The sequence below is a fragment of the Sylvia atricapilla genome, chromosome 12, assembly GCF_009819655.1.
Source record: "Sylvia atricapilla isolate bSylAtr1 chromosome 12, bSylAtr1.pri, whole genome shotgun sequence".
Taxonomy (NCBI): Eukaryota; Metazoa; Chordata; class Aves; order Passeriformes; family Sylviidae; genus Sylvia; species Sylvia atricapilla.
In genome coordinates, this window is record NC_089151.1 from 6,903,847 (window position 1) to 6,920,864 (window position 17,018).

Here is a 17,018-nt window from a genome sequence, read left to right on the forward strand (position 1 = left end):
TAGTGAGGGCCCTGTGGCAGGGACAAGGTGGGAATGAGGGGGCCAAGCAAGGCTGACTGCATCAGGCCATCAGGCCAGGTGGCTGCCCAAAACAGCCTGGACATGTGTCCTGGGACAGGCACGATGGGTCTTGGTGGGGTCATCCACCACAAAAGCAAAGTCACGAGGTGTGCTAAAGTCAAGAGCACTGCCTTCCATGCACAGCACTGGGGTACCCACCCACTGTCCCCCTCCTCCCTGCAGTGACATGAACCAGGGACAAGCATGGTGCTTTCTAGAAAAAAGTTTTACTGTCCATTGCAATATATTAATGATGCATATTTCAATAAAACAATTAAAAACCCCCTCTTGCTTGGAAGGGGAGGCAAGGGGGCTCAGAGAGGCAGTGCCTGGCTTGAGTGGGTGCCACGGTGGGGCTCCCGGGGTCACGGGGACTGGGAGAGGGCAGCGGGCAGCCCCTCTCCACCCCTGCCTGCTGTCCACCGTCATCACCCCGGCGTCCACATCCAGCCCGGATGAGCGGAAACCCGGCCGGCCACCGAGTGGCACAGCCCCTGCAGCTATAGGGTGAGGAGGGTGCCATCCTCCCGTCCGCTGCCCCTGCCAGGGCTGCCGTCGTGGCTGCCGAGGGACTGCAGGGAGCCCCGCGAGCTGTGCGGGGACAGGCTCCGCTGGAGGGGTCCGTCGGCGGGGCCGCCGTTGGGGCAGCCCCCGGGGATGTAGTGGGACGCGCTGTCGCTCTCGATGACCAGGTCGCCCTCCTCGTCGCTCTCGGCCGTGCTGTAGTTGCTCAGGTACTGCGAGGCCGGGCTGGGGGTCTGCTGGCTGGGGGTGCTGTCCGTGGACATGCCGGAGCTGCCCGACGCCTTGCTGCTGCGGATGACGTTGTTGCGCTGGTTGGCCGGCTTGACGGTGATGATGAGGTTGTGGCTGTTGGCCACCATCATGTCCGTCACTTGGTCCAGGGACTTGCCGGCCACATCGATGCCGTTCACCTCCAGGATCTCGTCGCTCACGGCCAGCAGCCCCGTGCTCTCGGCCAAGCCGCCCTTCACCAGGCGGGAGATGAAGATGCCGGGCACCTTCTCGACGCCCTGCGGGGCCACGCGCACGCTGACGCCGTCGCGGATGTAGAAGCCCAGCGGTTTGTCGGAGCCGTGCTTGTGCAGCCGCACGCGCCGGTGCGTCTCGGGCAGGATGTCCACGTCGATGATGGAGGAGATCTGGCGGAAGTCCTGGGGCATCCCGATGAGGAGGTGAGGCTTGGCCCGGTAGTGTGCTGGGCGCAGCAGCCCTTTCTTCTTCCGCTGCAAGGAGTTGGAGGCGAAGACGCTGGCGTCGGACTCTGCTGTAGGGGGCAAGGGAGGACACAGGTCAGGCACTGCAGCTGCTGGGGATGTGAACGCGTGTCCTTGGCCCCAGGTGCTGGGGCAGCAGTCAGCAGAAGGGCCCTGCTCACAGGTCTCACCGGCTTTTCCTCCCCAGATCATCACCCTGGCTTTCCCTGCAGCCTGTCTCCGCTGGGGCCCATCTCCTGGGATTACCCAGCGTACACAGGCACACAGGCCAGGATTAGTGGGATCGAGGCAGTGATTCAGCCTTAATCACACTTTAAGCCAAACTCTGCAGTTTTAACACTAGAGCTGCCAGCCCTGATGGCCTGAGAGCTGCAGCTCTGCCCCAGTTTAGGTTTGGGGAGAGAGGACCCCCCACACAAGTGTGCTGTGGTGGCAGCCAATGCCCTTAGGGCCAGTCCAACCCCAGGAGACAGCCAGAGTCCTCTGCCCCACCAGAGCAGGGCTATGGCTAGCATGGGTTGGTGATAGCCAACTAGAACTCTGCCATTCCTGAGGACAGAGACCCCCCACATCCTGAAAATTCATCCCAGGGCTGCAGCATCCTCAGGGCCCCCAAATATCCCAGACTGTGATTTGTGCCCATGTCTCTGATTCCACAATCAGGCAACTTCATATAGGATTTGACTCTCTCTTTCTGGACTGGCCTGAGGCTGCTCTGCAGGGCCTAGCTCCAGCCCATCATCATTGGCCCCATCCACCAGGTGCTGGGGAGTATCCCCTGTTTCCCCTCTGGTTTCTCCCCATCTCTTTCCACGGAGGAGCCCAAATCTGGATGCTCCATGGTCAGCACATTCCCCACAGTGTCCCCCACCATCATCTGGACCCTGCTCCAGCTGCAGGGCTGCTAGGGATGTCCCCAAGCCCAGGGGACATGGGATTTCTCCCTAGCCAAGCCAGCCTGCCAGGGCTCCTGGCTTATAAATATCTCCCTGCACACACAGCCTTGGCATATTTTTAGCTCGGGGAAGGGCGGCGGAGGCTTTCCCACAGCTATTTCAGCACACAGCTCCTCTCCAAGGGGCGCAGAGTGGCTGGGCCAGGCAGGTCCAGCACACCAAGGATGAGCTCAGTGATGGCCCTGGCAATGTCCCACACTTCCCCCTGCCTTTCCCATGAGCCTTAGCCCAGCCAGGGAGGGTCAGCGCCGTTGCTCCAGGTTGCCCTGCAGGGATGGCTTCACCCAACGGGGTGATGGGACAGAGGGGAGCCCAGCTGCAGCCTTTGCTTTTAGCCCTGCTGTGGCAGGACTGGCTGCTGCAGAGCCTATTGACAGGAGCCCACCTGTGTGTCTGTGCACAGCTCCCTGCACCAGGCAGTGTGAGAGGCTCTGCAGCCACATTCCTCAGCGACCCAGACCGGTTCAACCACAGCCCAGCCTTGGGATGACCTGGATCCATTTTAAATCAGCTGTGATTCACCCAGGACTTGTTCCTGGCCTCTCTGCTCACCTCCCTGTGGTACTGCCGGCCCTGCAGCCCTTCTCCTGTGGGCACAGCTGCATGCTGGGGCTCCCTGGTGCTGCCTGTTCACCTTCCTTATCTTGCTGCCCATGAAGCCAGGCTCTGCCTGCTCCCTCTCCACACTGTGCTGTCTTGGCACAGTCAGCTGTGGGCCCTCACAGGCTTTTCCAGCAGCCCACAGGGTAGCTCTTGGGAGCAGGAGTGATGCTCCCACAGCATCTCTGGCACACCCAGCTCTGCACTGGCTCTCCATGTCCCAGCCTGGGCCCAAGCATTGGGCCAGGAACAGGGGATGGTTCAACGTTGGCAGCAACAGCCCCTGAGTGCACCACGGGCTCCAGCAGCCTGGATCACTGCTGCCAGCCCCCACACCATGTAGCCACAGATGAAACATGTCCAGGGCATCCCACACCACCCTGATGCAAAAGCCCAGGAAAACTGACACAGCAGCCAGGGCTGGCTGCCAGCATCACCCCGCACCCAGGGACTTCTTCATACCACTGACATGAGCTGGAAACAGACTCACTCTGGATGCTGTGCAGGGAAAACTGTGGCTCTGGGTCAGGCTTTGGCTCTGTGAACTGCTGACTGATGATGCTATGAAAGAGAAAACCTTGGTGCTACTAAACTGAGTGAAAGAGGATGGGCTTATTTTCCCTGCAAACAGGAGAAACACTTGGAGTGTCAGTCACTTGAAGGCTTCCATCCTCACCAGGATGCTGCTATCAGGATGTTATCAGGTGTACCTGTGCAAGGAAATGGTTTTCTGGGAACATGCCACTGAGGTAAGGGAAAGCCCCTGATCTGCCAGGGAGGCAACAAGCCTCTTCCCAACACCAAAAATCCAGCAGCACCTGGCACTCCGAGAGCTCTGCCAAAATGGCTATGGCCTCCTCAGGGCAGGGAGCTGGATGGGGCAGCTGGCACAGTGCTCACAGGAGTGACACGGGTGTTTTCTGGGAGCCCACACAAGCTTGGCTGGAAAACACAACTACAAAGGGGTGAATTGCAAAGATCTGCCTTTGCTCACCAGATTGCATGGGGCTAGGCTGAGGCAGGTGCCCTCGGCTGCCAGAGAGAGGCCATGTGGCTGCCACAGCCCTGGCAGGGTTCTGGCAGCCTCCCAGTGCCACCATCTCCACATCCATCCACCAAAGCAGTGGCTGGAGGGTATGTGACCAGCCATGACCCCGCTGGCACAGCCCAAAGGTGGAACCAGCAGAACCGTAGGATGTGGCTCATCTCTCTGGATAGGAGGATGCATCCAGTGCCCCGCTTACCCTTCTTCTGGATGATGACCCTGAGGAGGGGGTTGGCAGAGGACAGGGCTTTGTGGTAGTTGTCGTCGTTGTTGATGGGCAGGAGGTCACCGTGGATGTCTGTGTAGCCCAGGAGCACATCCACCCGCGGGATCTGGTGCACTGTCTGCAGCAGCTGGTAGAAGTCCTGGAAGCTGCCGGCGCCGGAGCGCTTCATGGCAAAGCGGCGAAATTCAGCGTCGAACTGCAGAGGAGGACGAGGAAGATGAGGAAGAGGGTGACTCCGGGCAGGACTGGCTCCGGCCGGCACGACCGATGCAGGCAGGGCACCACGCAGAGCTGCCCCGGGGCAGGCAGAGCCTTGGTGCTGCCGCCTCCAGAGCCCGGCAGCACCAAGGCAGCAGCGCCAGTCAGGAAGAGCCCGTCCCAAAAACAAAGTAAAAGGAGCGAAGCCGTTTTTCTGCCCGAACACTGAAGTGATGGGGCAGAAAGATGGCCCCGCGGCAGAGGAAGGACCCTCCGGCCGTACCACCAGCCGTGGCAGACTCCGTGCTGCCGGGAGGCCCTTCCCTGCGACACAGGCGCTGCCGTAGCACCTGGCGAGCAACAGCGCTAATTAATGCCTCCTTCCGTCACGACGAAAGGGAAGCCAATTAAGAACAGGCTGAGGAACACCGCGAGGATCGCGCTGCCCGCGGGGATCACACCCCAGCTGTTGGGGCAGGCGGTGGCCACCACGTCCTGGGAAGAAAGACACCCTGCACCGTGCCGGGGGTCCCGAGCAGGCAGTGGCACAGCTGGGCGAGTGCACAGCTGGATAAGGGTGCAGAAAAGGAGTGCACACATCTGGGTGAGCACAGGGATGGGTGGGTGGGCACAGGTGGATAATGGTGTATATCTGGGTGACGGCACACATCTGGGCAAGGGTGTGCCAGGTGAGCACATATCTGGGTAAGCAGACACGTCTGGGGGAGACCGCAACTGGGCGAGCGCACAGTCATGCAGGTGTGCACATCTGGATGCACGGCTCGTCCCTTGCTGGGGGTGCACATCTGGGTGATGGCATAGCCGGGGATGACCATTTGGGCGAGCACGCACATCTGGGTGAGTGCACATCTGGGCGAACGAGGTGTGTCCCCGGGGTGACCGCTCACCCCGCACACCCGCACCGGCGGGGCCAGCCCGCACACCGGGGCTGCCGGAAAGGCGCACCGGCGCCCTGCGCATCTGACGAGCGCTCCGCCGCGGCGTTCCCACGGCCGCGCCGACCCAGCCCGCGGCCCGGCAGAGCCCACGGTGGCGGGACGCTGCGGCCGCCGGGCCGGGCTGGGCTCGGGGACGCACCGGGCAGCGCCGCCGCAGCGCAGGGAGCGGAGAGCCCGCACGGCCTGCCTCCCGCGCCGCTCCCTGCTGCGCCGTGCCGCCCCACGTGTGCTGCCCGACGCGGGGGCGACGCGCTCGGTCGTGACCCGGCGGAACCGGCACGGGCATCGGCATCGGCATCACCGGCCCCGTCCCCGGCGGGCGCTTACCTTGCTCTTGACCTCGATAACGGGCTCGGCGGAGCGCGCCGGCGTGCGGTGGTGCTTGGCCATGGTGCGGGCCGGGCCGGGCCGCGGGGCCGCGCCGCCACCGCCGCTCCCGCGGCCACGGGGGATTTTCACCGGCCATGACGTCACCGGCGGGCAGGCCGGGCGCCGCCGCGCCATTGGCCCAGGCGGGGCACGGGGCGTGGCCGGGCGGCTGCTGACAACGTCGCCGTGGTAACGGGGGTGGGGACGGGCGGGCGGCAGGACCCCCATCCTCGTCCTCGACCCCGTCCCCGTCCCCATCCCAATCCCCTCCACCTCGGCCCCGTCTACCCGAGCACGGCTCCGCTCCCCGTCGGGCCGCCGCCGCGCCGGGGTGGCACCGGGCACCGCGCCGGTAACCTCGGGCATCCCATCGCTGTCAGGAACCTCATTAGCGATACATTAAACCCAACAGCGGCCCCTCTCTGGGGACATGGAGCTCCGGCACGCGGCCAGCATCCGCACGGAATCCCCGCGACTGTCACCGGTGGAAGCCTCGGCCCCGCCCGGGAATATCCCGGCGTTTCCCCAGGTTGGGGGGGACTTCCCATGCCATCGGTTTGGTAGCCTTTGGCAAAGGCTGGAAGCAGGGGCTGTTTTCCAGCTGTGCCACTCTTCCCCACATCCTGGTAACACGTTCATTCTGTCTTTTCTCCCTTGTCTGGCAAGGGAGTTTTGTGCTGCCCCAGAGCAGTGTGGGCCAGGGAAGGTTCATTGTTTCGGGGATGATTTGCTTTACCGCCCAGTGGAACAGCTGAGTGAGTGGAGAGAAACTGACCAAGCAAAGCCTCTCCTCGCCTGTCCTGGCACCAGGCTGCCAGGATGTGCTGCCGGGCTGTGTCCGCAGGTGATGTCCGTGGGATGTGTCTCTGGCAGAACTGGCTCTGCTCGGGCACAGAAACACTCAGGGGCAGCCAGAGAACCCCTTACCTGCAGACCCCGCTGCAGTGCAGCTCTGCCAGTGATACCAGAGCTTCCTCCTGCCGGCACCAGGGTCACCAGCCCCAGCGCCTCAACAAAACCAAATTCCAAACTCTTGTTCACGGACTCTGAGGAGTTTTGAGCCAAAGGGGCCATGACAGCAGCACCATGAAACAGTTTTTCAGCCAGACACCTAACAAGCACAGTGCCTCCGACAAAATAAACATATCGAACCGAGCCCTGAGCTTGTCTGGTTTCTCTTGCCCTTTGCTCTTGGATTCTGTTGCCCTATCCTGGCCCAGGGAACAACCTTTGGTCAGGACAAAATTGCATCCCCACAGCACCAGGTCTTGCGTTGGCTGGGCTGTGGCTCCTGGCAGGCTCGTCCCCTGTGTCACTGTGCCTGGATGAGCAAAGGAGCACGCCAGGCTGCTAGACTGTGGGACATCTCCTCGTGTGCTGGCAAATTCTCCTCCGGCTGATCCTGCTGTGCCAAGTGATTGCCACACCGTGAAAACCAGCCTGACCACAAACAGAGCTGTAAATTCATCAGCAATACCCCACTCAGTCCCCTCAGTTTTCTTGTTGTTGTTGTTTTTTAACAGAGTAATTGTGTTGAGGTCAGAGAGATAATCCTGATTTACACCGTGGTTAATATTTACGCAGGCGACAAAAGCAGCTTGCAGCCCTTCATCTCCAATTTTGGTAAATCAGAGTTAATTGTTCAGCAGGACAGTGGGGTGATGTGCTGGTCACACTTTCTGGTTTGTGCTGTGGGTCATTATCTGCTGCCACAGAGCAAGCTAAGCTAAGCAGACAGTATCAGGGTAAGTGTTTGCTTTGCCTCAGTCCTAGGAGTTCTGAATCAGCCTCTGGAACTTGAGCATGTGCTACTCAATGTTCACATGTGTCCACTGACTCCAGATCCGCCAGTTCTTGGCTGCTGTGGGTGAGGGCAGTGAGGGCCTGGCTCTCTGGGGGGTCCAGCACCCCCAGATATGAAGGGGGGCTGCTGAGGCTTAGCACTCAGGTGCCTCAGGAGGTCATTGCTGCAGCCTCTGCTCCAAGCCAGGTCAGTGCTGGATTCAGGTAAATTTGTCCAGTGAGCAGGCATTTTTCCCAGCAATGGCTCAGACAAGGAATGGGCAGACAGCAGCTCTGCTGAGTTCTGCCCTTCTTGTCTGCGATGAAGGAGAAGCCTGAGCTCGAGGCAGGATCAGCACTGTGCCCACAGCTGCACAGCTGGTCAACAGGTCAGCAACAGCACAGAAAGTCCCAGATAAAACACACAGAGAGTCAAAGAGCCTGCTTTCACTCCAGCACCTGCACAGCCTTACCCTGTCCCTGCCACCCTCTTGGCACTCTGAGCAAAGGCTGCAACCGAGCAAGCAGCAGTCACCTTGACTTGGACAATGGCAAGGGTGGCCCTGGACACTGTGTTTGTCTTTCCCCACTGCCAGTAGGAGCTGAAGGACAGGGATCATGATCTGTGCTGATGGAGCAAGAGCAGCAAATACCTCTGGCACTGTTTCCTTGCGTTGGTGGGACACAGAGCAGAGGTTGGGGAGGCAAAGCCCACCTGGGCACTGAGCCTTCCCAGGGGCCAGCAAGGACAGAGCAGGCAGGAGCGCAGCCGCAGCACTCGCTGTGGGATGTGGATGTGAGAGAGGAATGGGCTCTGCTGGAATTCTCCGCTCTCACAAGGACGTACCCTGCCAGCCGCGGAGGGTTCACCCGGCCAGACCCAGGCTCAGCTCATCTCTCCGTGATTTCGCTGTCGGCTCCCACGGCAGCGCTGCCCTTTGGCTCGGCTCTTCCCGGGAAGCCGCGGGGTGATGCATCCCCGTGGCAGAGTGTCTTTCCCAGTTGCAAAATCCAGTAATCCAGTCTTGGCTGCAGACTCATCCGCGCCTTTGGGCAACAGGTCTGGCTGCCAAGGAATACTGAGCAGCTCCTGAAACACGCAGAGTAAATACCTGGTGCCGAGAGATAAACCCGACGTCTCACGTTCCTACAGCTTTGTTTTGAAGGACGCGAAAACCCCCTCCTGGTGCATCAGGATCATTACCACGGCCTTTTTATATGCTGGATCGCATCTCACAGGAAGATGGGCATGAGGACGAACACTTCACTCAGAAGCTAGTGGTCTTTTTTTTTTTTTTTTTTTTTTTTTTTTTTTTTTTAGTAAAAATGTCATGAATTATTAACTTTCCCCAGCATCTGCGCACACTTCTTTTGGCTCCACCCAGAAGTATGGTTTGTCCTGTACCTACGAACCCGCAGCAAACCTGCTGAGGTAGCTACACAGCTCGGGTAAAATAACCATAGGGGGAAAGGGGATGTTTCACCTAGATCAGGCACGTGCAGGGCTCCACAAGAGCTGTGCTGCTCCAGCGGGCGGAGGGGAGCGGGAAAGTGAAGCAAAGGATCCCTAAGAGCCGCGTTGGAGCCAGGTACGTGGCGGAAGTAAGGATAGAAGGAGGAAAACAGCAGCACCGGCCCGGCGATGGCCTCCGCCCCTCAGGGCCCGGGCGGGGCGGGTCACGGTCGCCGTGGTGACCGCATAGCCCCGCCCCTCATCCGACATCGCCCAATCAGCTCCTTCATTTCCTCACGGGGCCGCACGCGAGGCTCCGTCTCATTGGCCCACGTGGCAGCCCCCGCCCCTATCCTCATTGCGGCCAATGAACCGCAGCCACCGCGGCCCTGCGGCGGGGCCGAGCCCTATAAAAGTGTGCCGGGGGGAGGTTTTGCAATCGCCGCCCGTCTCACGCCCGTCATGGAGGAGCGTCTGTCGCTGCTGGTCCGGAGCCCCGCGCAGCGGCACCGCGACCTCCGGCTCAGTGCCGAGCCTGCCTGGACCGTACGCCGGCTCAAGACCGAGCTGCGCCGGCTCCTGCCCGACGCGCCGGTGAGTGCGCGGTGCCCTGTTCCTGCAGCCCCGCCGGGCGGGTCCCTGCGTTTAGCCTCGCCGGATGGATGGGTGGCTGGGTGGGTAGTGGGGGCTGTCACCCCGCGGAGCAGCGGCGGCAGCTGCCGTGGCGCTCTCGCGGGGCTCCGGGACCGGTACCTGTCCCCCGGGGTGTCCCGCTCCCGGTTGCGTCAGCCGCGCTCGGGCTATTTTGGGATTGGTTTGTGGCCCGGTTAATCATTACCCGGCCTCCCGGGACGGCGCGTCCTGCAGGTGTGTGGGGCCGGCGGAGCCCGCTGGCGCCGGGGAGCAGCGGCCGGGCACCGCACCCAGGCGGCGGCCGAGGCCCCTCCGGGGGCGCGTTCCCGTTGAACGGGAGGCACAGCGCTGGGGACGGCGGGGTGATGGGCCTTTGGGGTTGAAATGCAGAAGTGTGACTTCCCCTGAGCCTCAGGACACGAGTGCTGCTGGAGCAGCTGTGCTCCCTGCCCCAGTGCTCCCGCAGGAGGGTGTGCGGCCTTCATAGAACCGATGGACTTGGAAAACACCTCCAAGATCATCAAGTTCAGCCTTCGACCAAATGCCATTATCCCTACTAAACCACACTGTGGAGTGCCATGCCTATACTCATTTTTTTAAGAGCTCCAGAGATAGTTGACTCCATTTCCCAGGGCAGCCCATTTCAATGCTTAGCCGTGCCTTCGGTGAAGAATTTCTTCATAATATCCAACTGGAGACTGCCTTGCAAACTTAAGGCTATTTCCCGTTTTCCTGCCTCTGGTTGTTTGGGAGAAGGCCTGGATCCCGTGCTTTTGCCGTGCTTTCCCTGGGAGTGTGGTGATTATCCAGAAACAGGCTCCTTGTGCTTCCAGCAGCTGCTGTGGGACAGCTCCCGATGAAGAGCTGCTGGGGCCCTCTGGATGGGCTGTGACAGATTTACTCGACACCACCTCTGCTGCTGATCAGATCAGCTGGAACTCCAGACTTCTGTTTTCAAGAAACATAAATGTTTTTGTTGGGGCTGTAAAAGATACAGCATGTAGCCAGATTCTTTGCCCAAGGGACTTTGGATTCTTACACAGGTTTGCTCCTTGATAATATCCCACTTGGGCATTCAGTTGTTCTCATAACTTCAGCTGAATTTAGATGTGCACAGTTCCCTCTGCACCTTGGTATGTGGGATGCTCCAGGCTCCGTGCCTCTCTGCACCAGCTGTAAGCTGTGTTAGTTAATGCTTGGCAGAGCATGTAATTCTGTTCTTTGTCTTCTTTCTTCAAAGCCTGAAGAGGACCAAAAGCTGATTTATTCTGGCAAGCTGCTGCTTGATCACCACTGTCTGGGAGAATTATTGCCAAAGGTATAAAAAAGTATCTTTTATGATGTGCTGAAATATATCCAGAGAAGGGATTTTTTTTTAACCTATCTTCCATTATATTTCAGCATGGGGAGCTGCATGCTCTTCATTTAGTATACAACTTCAAGACTCCTGCAAATATGCAAGAAACTAAAGAGGTAATTAGACTTAACTCTGAATCTTGAACTTGTAACTGAAAACAAGAAGTGTTGGATGACCATTTTAAAGTTCCCTGTTACTGCAGATTTTACTGCAACAGCTATATTACTTTGTGATAATTTGTTTGAGAATGTGAGACTGTATTTGGTTTAAGCTGAGTAAAAAAACTTGCCTCTACAGTTCATCAGTAAAGATCCTCATGGCATCTGTTAAGAAAGATGGAGTTGTGATGTGCTGCTCAGGGGAGAAGTGCTTTCTGGTAGATTCAGTTTTCTTGAGTAGACTGTGACTTGCTGTGTCCCAGGCACACTTGGACAGATTGAGCTTGTGGTCAGAAGAGAAGTGGGGGGAAGTGGTTCTGATCTGTGGGGAGAGAAGAAGGCTGAGAACTGCAGACACTTTAACTACTCCCATTAATGACTCATCTTTGGCTTCCTCTCTACAGGCTCAGCCTTAGTACTTGAGCTCAGTATGGATTGGTGTCAAGTACAAATGGCCAAAACCTGTTCTTTCTGTAAAGCTTTCTAGAGGTGTGGTCCTGTTGCCCATTAAAGGCACTCTGAGCTAACCCTGCCCATGCCTGGTGGTTGCTAGATGTGAGCCAGCTTTGGCTGGGTGTTAGACAGATGGTATCACCACAGGACAACCCTTGAACTCTGTGTATATCAGTTTGTGCAAACAGTACAAATTTGCCATAGGAAAAAGCCAAAGAGTCTTTTGTATTTTATATTTTTATAACCAGATGGACACTGAATGTGTGCATAAGTAACAAATAAAGTATAAATCTTGTGAAAGGGAAGGGTAGGATCAAACCAGTTTTGCATCAGTCATTTGGTTCCAGGAGCTTTAAAATACTGATAGATGTGCTTGTGGTGTAGTGCCCAAGAGCAGGGACAGCACTGAGAGGTGTTAAAACAAGGGCATATTTTGTGGGGTGCAGCCTTTTTGCATAACGTGTGTGTGGTGTGCTGAGTAAACCTCACTGGCTGCACTGTTGTTTGTAGGTTAAAGCTGATCAGCCCAAGTTACCATCTGAAGCCAGGCAGGAATCAAATATCTCTTCCTCAGATGGTGGAAGGTTGAGGAGCTCTTCAGGTGTCCACTCGTCAGCAGAAGCCAGTAATGGGTAAATACAATTTTATGTACATCCTTAAGATTTTTAAGACGATATGCTTATGCCTTTATGTTAAGCTCCTTATGCCACATCAACTGTCGTAAGTCCACAGAACGTGGGCCAAATATGATGTGGCTTTATATAAAGGCTTTAGTGGACATACAATAATTTTGATTGGAAGGGACCTTTAAAGGCCATCTAGTCTAACCCTCTGCCATGAGGGACACCTTCCACTAGATCAGGTTGCTCTGTCCAGCCTGGCCTTGAACACTTCAAGGATATGGCATTTGAAGGAAAATGCACTGCTCTGCTAATTAGGAAGAAAAGTGTTTTCTTTGTTCATGTGGGTAAAGAGGTGTCTACAAGGAAGAATCAATTTGGTATTTGGGATGCACAAAATGGCAGAAGCTATTTATGTTGTTCTGTAATAAATTGCTTTTGTTGTTAGTTCAATGTTTGCTAATGAATGTGTTCAAATTTTGACCCAGGCTGGAAACATCTTGGAGTCCCTTCCAGACCATGGCTCCTGGCTTCTCTGCTTACACAACCTACAGCATGCTTCAGATGTCCTGGTTCCAGCAGATTTATGCAAGACAGTATTACATGCAATAGTAAGTGTTCTATTCCAAGCTGCCAGTAGGAAGTAGAAACTGTAATGCAAGAAATTTGAGAACTCCTGGCAATTCTTCCTCTTTCGGCAGAGCTTGGAGACGTTTTCTTTTTAATTTGTGCTGAATGTTGGGGGGATGTTCCCCTAACTGTGCTGCTCTGTTGCTGTTCAGGCCAGTGGTTCTGAGTCTTGCCCATTGCCTGTCTGACTCTTCATTGAGAGGGCAGGTGTCTCTAGAGTAAATCTGATCCTGCTGAGGAGCCTGTGCCTTTTTTTTACTGCCAAAAACACAAACAGCATTGACTGGACATCAGTGACAGGTCAAGCTGAGGCTTGCAGGAGACTTCCAGATGACCTGCAGGTTGCTCTGAATTGTTTTTGTGGAGGATTGACTTCACTGTTGATAAAGAGGAGGGTGCCTGTTGTTGAAATCACTGTACAGCTGTTATGGGTAGCACTAAAACTTGTTTTTAATGCTTCTGTAGCCTCTAAACTTGATGCTTTCTACTTGGATGTGATCTGACTCTATTGTTAAAGAAGGACAGATTTTTACACACAGGACCTGTGGGAAGTGTGAAAGGATTTGACTAAGCCTCATTGTGGACTTTGTTCTCTGGTTCCAGCTTGGCTTCTACTGCTGCATCTGCTGACCCATCCCATCCACGGCGTTCTCAGGAGATACCAGTGGCACCAGTGACACCTCCAGCTGCTCTCCCAGGCCCATTTCCTGCCCAAAACCAGCCCAGAAACCAGAATGTTGCTGCTCAGGTTAATGCAGTGGCTGACCAGAACTTGAGGATGAATGCTCAAGGGGGGCCCCTCGTGGAGGAAGACGAGGAGGGTGGCCATCGAGACTGGTTGGACTGGCTCTACTCAGCAACACTGTTATATGTTTTTCTCAACATGGTCTATTTCTACTCCAGTATCAGCAGGCTCCTCCTCGTCATGGGTGGCACCTTTCTGATGTATCTGTAAGTGTATGGTGTTAACATTTGCTGTCCAGAGGGGTTTCGCTGGAGCACTGAGTTGTGCTGTGCTCAGCTTCCTGGTGGTTGAGCGTCATAGGGCTCTTGGACCTGCAAAGGGCAAACCACTCCTCTATATCCTGGTATAATTCAGAAAAAAGAGGATTAAGCCTATGTCCGGATTAAATGAAGAATGTGTCTGATGGGGTTTTGCAGTTTGTTGTGGCTGTATTTCTGTTTTAGAAAACTGCTTGAAACCGAAGTGTAGCCCCTGTTGTAAAGGGCCAGCAACTCAGCAGCATAGAGCAGACTGACCTATAGGTTCAGTGTAGAAAATGACAGTTTCTTGTTGGGAAACAAGTGGTTGAAGTCTGGGAAGAGGGTCTCACACTTGCTGCCATGCAGTTTTTTTGCTGTGTTGGCTTCTGGAGAGCAGACCAGGCTGAACTGAATGGAATATCCTGAACTGCCTTTGAACCTCTCTGGGTGGGGGAATATATTCAGGATAAAAACACAGATGATAATGGACCCTCAGCTGCTATGCCTGGGATGTCTTATCTGAGAAAGATAATCTGTCCTCCAAAATTCTTTGATCACCTGTGGGACAAGTGATGTAACTGTCTGAATTATAGGTCTGGGAGTTAAAAGTAGAACAGTTTTTCCAGCATCTGTGTAGACTTGGAGAGTTGAAGGTTAATTGTTCCATTGAAAGTCCTTAGATTTTACTGTTGCTAGTTCCAGCAGCCCTGAGCAGTCAGATGTGCAGCTGTTGTGTACCAGGATGAGTAATGTTGAAGCAGCATTAATTAATTAATGAATCTGTTGCATTCCTCAGACACCATGCTGGATGGTTCCCATTTAGACGAAGACCAGTTCAACCCTTGCCAGGCAATGTTCCTCCTCAAGCTGCTCTAAACCAGGACCAGAACAACAACTTTCAGGTATTGCCTTGCTGTATTTTTTCAACTATGAAACCCTGTCAAGTTTTGCTGTTTAATAATTTTGCTGTTTAATAATTCTGTAGTAGGAAAAAAACACCTTTTCTTGAAACTGCTGTAAGACAGTATCTTCCATGGGAGAATAATTGCCACCTGAGTCCTCCATTGGTGTAAATTCCTTAGTTAACCTTCATCCTGAAATATTTTGGTGATCTTCTAGCTGCTTCTGTCCTTGAGGAAGTTGTAATGGGAAGTGGTCTGTCACAAAATGTAACTGAGGGCAGGGTTCAGGCTGCACCCCTGTAGGATTTGGGTCTATAAGCAGTTTGAGTTTTTCATTTCAAGCTGCAAGTTCTGATGTCAATGGAAGTTAACTAGCTGTAAATGCATAATTCACCGGATCTGGTCCTTGATGGTTGTCCTGGACAATATTTCTGTATACCAGTGTAACTTAACCAGTACTGCCAGTGTGCAGCTTGGGTTTTTGACTTTATATCTGGGGCTTGAAAAAGTTTATACTCAAACAGTGATATTTCAGCAACAAAAACACTTTGACACCTGATTTTTCTAAGGCATTTCTGCATTTATCCTTTACCAAATATCCTTTCTTTCAGCAGGGGGAAAATGGAGGCAGAACAAATGAGTCTGAGACAGCTCCTGATGAGGGACAGGCTTTCCAAGAACTGCAGCAGGCCAACCCTTCACTCGTGAGCACAGTCTGGGTTTTTTTCAAGACTTTCTTTGCATCCCTCCTTCCAGAAGGGCCTGGATTGACCCGCAACTGATCTGTCACCAATCTGCTTGTCTGAAACTGCAGTGGATGCCTGAGAGAACCAGAGACCACCTCTAGACCAGGCATGGAAAGGGATGGCAATTCCTCTGGCTTTCACTGACCAAGCAAATAAAACTGCAAGAAGCCTTACATCATGACAGCCCAGAGACTGAGATGCTTGTCCTCATTTCAAAGAACTTTGTTCCATAGCATTTAGTAGGTACCTGTGTAGAGGCTTGGCATTGTGGACTTGTGCACTAAAGGCACAGGCTCTGAGCGGGTGTGCAAAAATGTTTAGGGAAGCAAATTGCTTCTTCTGTGCAATGTGATTCCTGTTGGAATGTTTCAAATGCTATTTTAATTACACTGAGTGTAGGATCTCAAAAATTGCTAGATATGCATTAGCAGATTTTAAGGAAAGATCTATTGTTAAATTGCTTCAACAATATTTTAAGTTTTCTTTGTAAATATTTCCTTATGAAGAATGTCTTGTGCAATCTCCTTGTTGGACAAAGTGGAGGACTGTGAGATGATGTGGATAAGCAGTTACCTCAGTGGTGTTGCAGACTAAATTTCATGTTGCTGAATTCAGGTAGTTTAAATTCAAGATTTAATTCCCCCTGCCATTTCTCCTTCCCCTCTGCCCTGCTGCCAGATTGTGGGGGAAGACTAAGTGTGTTCAGGTCTAAATATATTTAGCAAAAACTTATGCAAAATGTAAACTTCTTCACTGTTTCTGGATGCAAAGTTAAAACAGTTTAATTCCTGTGTTCAACTTTGCATTCTCACTCCAGTGCAACTCCTCTTGCATTACTTCATTGTGTTCTCTTTAATTTCTGATATGATTAAGGGCTGTTGTTGCAATAAAATTTGCAGGCATTTATATCCACATTTGTATATATCCTTTACAGCAATCAGAAGACTTCCTGTGAAAAGCACAGGGTGTGTTCTTGCCTGTTTTTTATTGAAAATTCATGATGAGGGAGTTGGGATATGAGGGGAAAAGGTGCAGCCTTCAGCAGAGAAAGTGCTTTGAATAGGTTGGAGTGTGTTTGCTTATAGAAAGTTGGTAACAAAAAGGGCCGTGGACATCTTGAAATGGGCAATTCTGTGGCTGTTTGGAAAACTGGGCTCCTTGAACCCTGTCTGAAACTCATGGTGGAATTGCAACACCCTGTCTTGGCTCAGGGTTCAGTTTGGCTTGAAATGTGCTGTCTAGGAACAGCTGCCACTCCTGGAACTTGTTACTCTTCTTCTGCTGCCTGCACTTGGCAGGACAATTTGAGGAGTGTTGGTAGGGCCAACACACATCAGTTGGGACAGGCAGTTGTAGCAGGTAATGCTTGATCTTGCCATGGCAGATCAGGTGTGGTGTTACCTGTGGAAGCCACTTCATCCTGGTGCTGTTCTTGACTTGAACAAATTCTTTTCCAGGTTTGTTTTTTTGCTGTTATCTTCAGTTTGCTGGAGACTTGGAGGATGGGTAGGACAGTGGTAAATTAATTTTTAGTTATTTAAAATGAAGTCATTTGAGAGAAGGTCAGTTTTGTTACCCCAGATATATCCTGCAGAAGCCTTTGAGGATACTCCTGGAGGAGGTGCCCACTCTCTCTTGCCTTGCTAGTG

General features: G+C 54.0%; 2 protein-coding genes across 3 annotated transcripts; one reads left to right on the top strand and one right to left on the bottom strand.

Moving 5' to 3' along the window:
- Window positions 1-268: 268 nt before the first annotated feature.
- Window positions 269-6,115, bottom strand: PARD6A (par-6 family cell polarity regulator alpha). Its single transcript, XM_066327593.1, has 3 exons — window positions 5,610-6,115; window positions 4,099-4,321; window positions 269-1,348 (listed from the first exon to the last, which is right to left on the bottom strand). The coding sequence occupies exons 1-3, from the start codon at window positions 6,015-6,017 to the stop codon at window positions 561-563; spliced, it is 1,419 nt and encodes a 472-aa protein (XP_066183690.1). The 5' UTR covers window positions 6,018-6,115; the 3' UTR covers window positions 269-560.
- A 3,200-nt stretch (window positions 6,116-9,315) lies between these two features.
- On the top strand, window positions 9,316-16,281 carry HERPUD1 (homocysteine inducible ER protein with ubiquitin like domain 1). 2 transcript variants are annotated; one of them, XM_066327599.1, is made up of 8 exons: window positions 9,316-9,480; window positions 10,760-10,837; window positions 10,921-10,992; window positions 11,998-12,119; window positions 12,596-12,718; window positions 13,341-13,688; window positions 14,518-14,623; window positions 15,235-16,281. In XM_066327599.1, the coding sequence occupies exons 1-8, from the start codon at window positions 9,349-9,351 to the stop codon at window positions 15,403-15,405; spliced, it is 1,152 nt and encodes a 383-aa protein (XP_066183696.1). In that variant the 5' UTR covers window positions 9,316-9,348; the 3' UTR covers window positions 15,406-16,281. The 2 variants fall into 2 exon arrangements, with proteins under 2 accessions (XP_066183696.1, XP_066183697.1); XM_066327600.1 differs by having other exon boundaries at window positions 9,317-9,480; window positions 15,238-16,281.
- Window positions 16,282-17,018: the final 737 nt, after the last annotated feature.